Source organism: Tupaia chinensis, unplaced genomic scaffold (assembly GCF_000334495.1).
Source record: "Tupaia chinensis unplaced genomic scaffold, TupChi_1.0 Scaffold140737_1, whole genome shotgun sequence".
Lineage (NCBI taxonomy): Eukaryota > Metazoa > Chordata > Mammalia > Scandentia > Tupaiidae > Tupaia > Tupaia belangeri.
Window position 1 is genome coordinate 10,923 of NW_006200607.1, and position 3,058 is coordinate 13,980.

At 42.5% G+C, this 3,058-nt stretch overlaps 1 protein-coding gene across 1 annotated transcript in view; it reads left to right on the forward strand.

Annotated features, from left to right (window-relative positions):
- The window catches only part of LOC102501925 (olfactory receptor 2L5-like), a 5,231-nt gene extending 3,373 nt beyond the window's left edge, over positions 1-1,858 (forward strand). The window contains exon 2 of the mRNA XM_006162820.1: positions 1,638-1,858. Within this exon, the coding sequence (XP_006162882.1) occupies positions 1,638-1,858 (221 nt within the window). The remainder of the gene's footprint in view (positions 1-1,637) is intronic.
- Positions 1,859-3,058: the final 1,200 nt, after the last annotated feature.

The following is a 3,058-nucleotide window of genomic DNA, read 5'->3' on the forward strand; positions in this document are numbered from 1 at the left end:
TAGAACTACCATATGCTCCAGCAATCCCACTCCTTGGTATCTACCCAAAGGACAGAAGAATTATAATCAGAAAAGTGCTTGCAGATCAATGTTTATTGTGGCACTATTCACAATTGCTAAGGCATGGAACCAACCCAAATGCCCCTGAATAGATGAATGGATTGAAAAATTGAGGCACATATACTCTATGGAATACTATTCAGCCATTAAAAAAACAAATAAATAAAACACAATTAAATCTTGGACTTTGACAGAAAGTAGAAGACTATGGAAGATTTACTGCTGAGTGAGGCAAGCCAGGCTATGAAGGAGAAGCATTGTATGTCCCCACTTATATACCGAGTGTCCACACTCTATGACTGAAACTGGTTGACTAAAGGACATACAAACAGAATAAATGGGTGTAAATAACAAAATTAAAAAAAACAAAATGTATTTATAAAATGAACCTGTGTGGGGCGAGGGGGAGGCATATGCACCTTTCTTTAAAAAGATAAGGAAGGGCATTTGAAAGAGGGATACGGAGAGAGAGCATTGACGGGATGGGAGGATGTGGTGTTATTGGTGGAAGACACTCTGATCAACTGGACTGGGGAGAAATCTTCACACACATACTGAAATGTTCACTTTGTAAACTAAATAATATGATTTAATTTATATAAAAAAATTAAAATAAAAAAGTCCTAAAATTAGATAGCAGTGATAGTTGTACTGAAAATGTTTGTATGCGTACTAAAAATAATTTAATTGTATACCTTAAAGAGGTGAGTTTTATAATATATGAATTATATTTCAAAAAAATAAATAAAATAAAAAAAAACAAAGAAAAAGATAAATGTTGAAAACACTTTATCTCTGGGTAAATTATGAGTCATTTACTTATTTTTTGTTGTTGTATATTCTAGTTATCTTTCTAGGTGGCTATAATATTAAAATTTTAAGAAGTCAGAAAAAAGAAAATAAACACATTAGAACTTATTTTTTTTAAATGAAGACTTATATATTCACTTATCTCACATTTCTGGTAACTTGTAGAAGTCCTACTAAAAATTCTGATGTAGATGCATGCTGAAAATTCTGGTCTATGCATTTATCAGTATGTAGCCAGTTACAAGGTAAATTAATTCGAAATTTTCTATATTGTTAATAATTGGTTCATCTGAAGCTTCATAGATGAATACTATTTTCTACCACATAATATCCAATTTGAAGGTTTGTAGTATTGAAAGTGTCTTAAAATTTTATTTCTATTTCTAAACTTGTGGATATTTGTTTTGCAATGCGGTAGCTTTTAAAGACCACATAGATTCTGAACTTATAAACGAATTCTAAGCCCCTGCTATACTTACTGTAGTGACCATGTGCAACTCTTACACTTCTATTTTGTAATAATTTACTGAGCAGGGCCAGCAGGTGGCCTGGTGGTTAAGGTGCTGGATTCCTACACGGTCAACTGCAGTTCAAGTCTCAGACGTGATGACTTGAGAAATCACTCTGTAGTGTGTGGACATTCCTCCTGGGGCTGATTTCTCACTCTCCCTCCCATTGTCTCTGTCTTTATCTGACTAGTGCACACACCCTATGGCAAAATAAAATACAATAACAATAGTAATTACTGACCAAGCTTCATGCTTAAGGTCCTGCCTGCCCTGTCCTGGCACTCGGCACAGAGCTCACTCTAGACAGGGAGAAGTACGCCTCTGCCATGACACAGGCTGTGGCCAGGACCAGCCCCTCCCTGCCTACTCCCTTCCCTGGCAGTGACCACGTGTACCCCATCTGTGGTGGCTGCCCCCACAGCACCCCGGTCTGGTCCGCGTCCCACCCAGTCCCCCCGAGGTGTGCTGTGGTGCCCTAACCAATTCCAAGACCCAGAACGAGCGTGCTTGCAGGGAGCCCCAGACTTGGGCTCCGCACAAGGTTCGCTGATCCCTGGAGCAGGTGCCGCTGCCCCTCCAGAGCCTGCCATGCAGGGCGCCCCCAGCTCTCTCTGTGCAGGCTCAGACCTGACATCAGCACCACTGTCCACATGGCCAGGCCGGCGCTGGGACCCTGCTTGGTTCCTGCCGGCTGCCTCAGGCTGAAGCTCCAGGGCTTCATTCCCAGGGCAGCGCCACCCGTCCGGTCCTGTCTGAAAGTCTCTCCCGTTTTCAGAGTGGTAAGTCCTGCGCTGTGCCCAGACATGATCAAGGCCCGACTACTACATACGTGTGGTCTGTGTTCCGGGCCAGGCTGGGTGACCTCCTTGACCAGCACTTCCACAGTGACATGCCTGTGAGGTAGGAAGAGTTTGGTCGCACCTGAATCAGTAAGGAGCAAATGGGGACAGGTTAACTTTTTTTTGATTGTCAAAAAAATTTCGCCAGTATTTTGTCAACAGAGAACGTTTTTTGAGTGTGAAATGCCTCCCCCCTTTTCCCACTCACCCACCCACTACACCCGCTCCCCTCCCTCACAGTCCCTGGTATGTACGGGGGTCCTCCACTGTCCATGGCTGGTGAATCACCTCTTACCGCTGCCTCCCAGCTGCGTGTGCCTGATGGGCGTCTGAAGGGAGCTGCTGGCCTGTGTCGTCCACACGGGCTGTGCTGGACAAAGGTTAATCAGTTAGATACCTGTCTGGGGACAGACTAGCCTAAACCAAAGCATGGTAGAAAGTCCAAAAACCCAATCAAAACACAAAACTGACCCTACTGGTCATAGTCAAAGCCAGAACTGTATGTGTAATAGTGTGTGTGTGTATATATATATATATATATATATAAAGAGAGAGAGAGAGAGAGAGTGTATTTCTTCTAAATCAACAAAGCATCCTGATACTAGCAGGAAAAAGACTGAACGAGGTGTATCCTACAATGAGGGACCTGACTCACAGTTCATTACTCATCTGAAGAAATAAAAGGAGACTCCAATTTCAGAAATCTTAACTTTGAGTAGAGAAATTGTCTCCTGTTTTCTCCCAATCTGTTCTGTAGCATGTTCACAATTCCCTGAATTCATATCATGTACCAGTGAGCCAAAATATGACACAACACATAGATGTCTGCAGAGCTTGCAT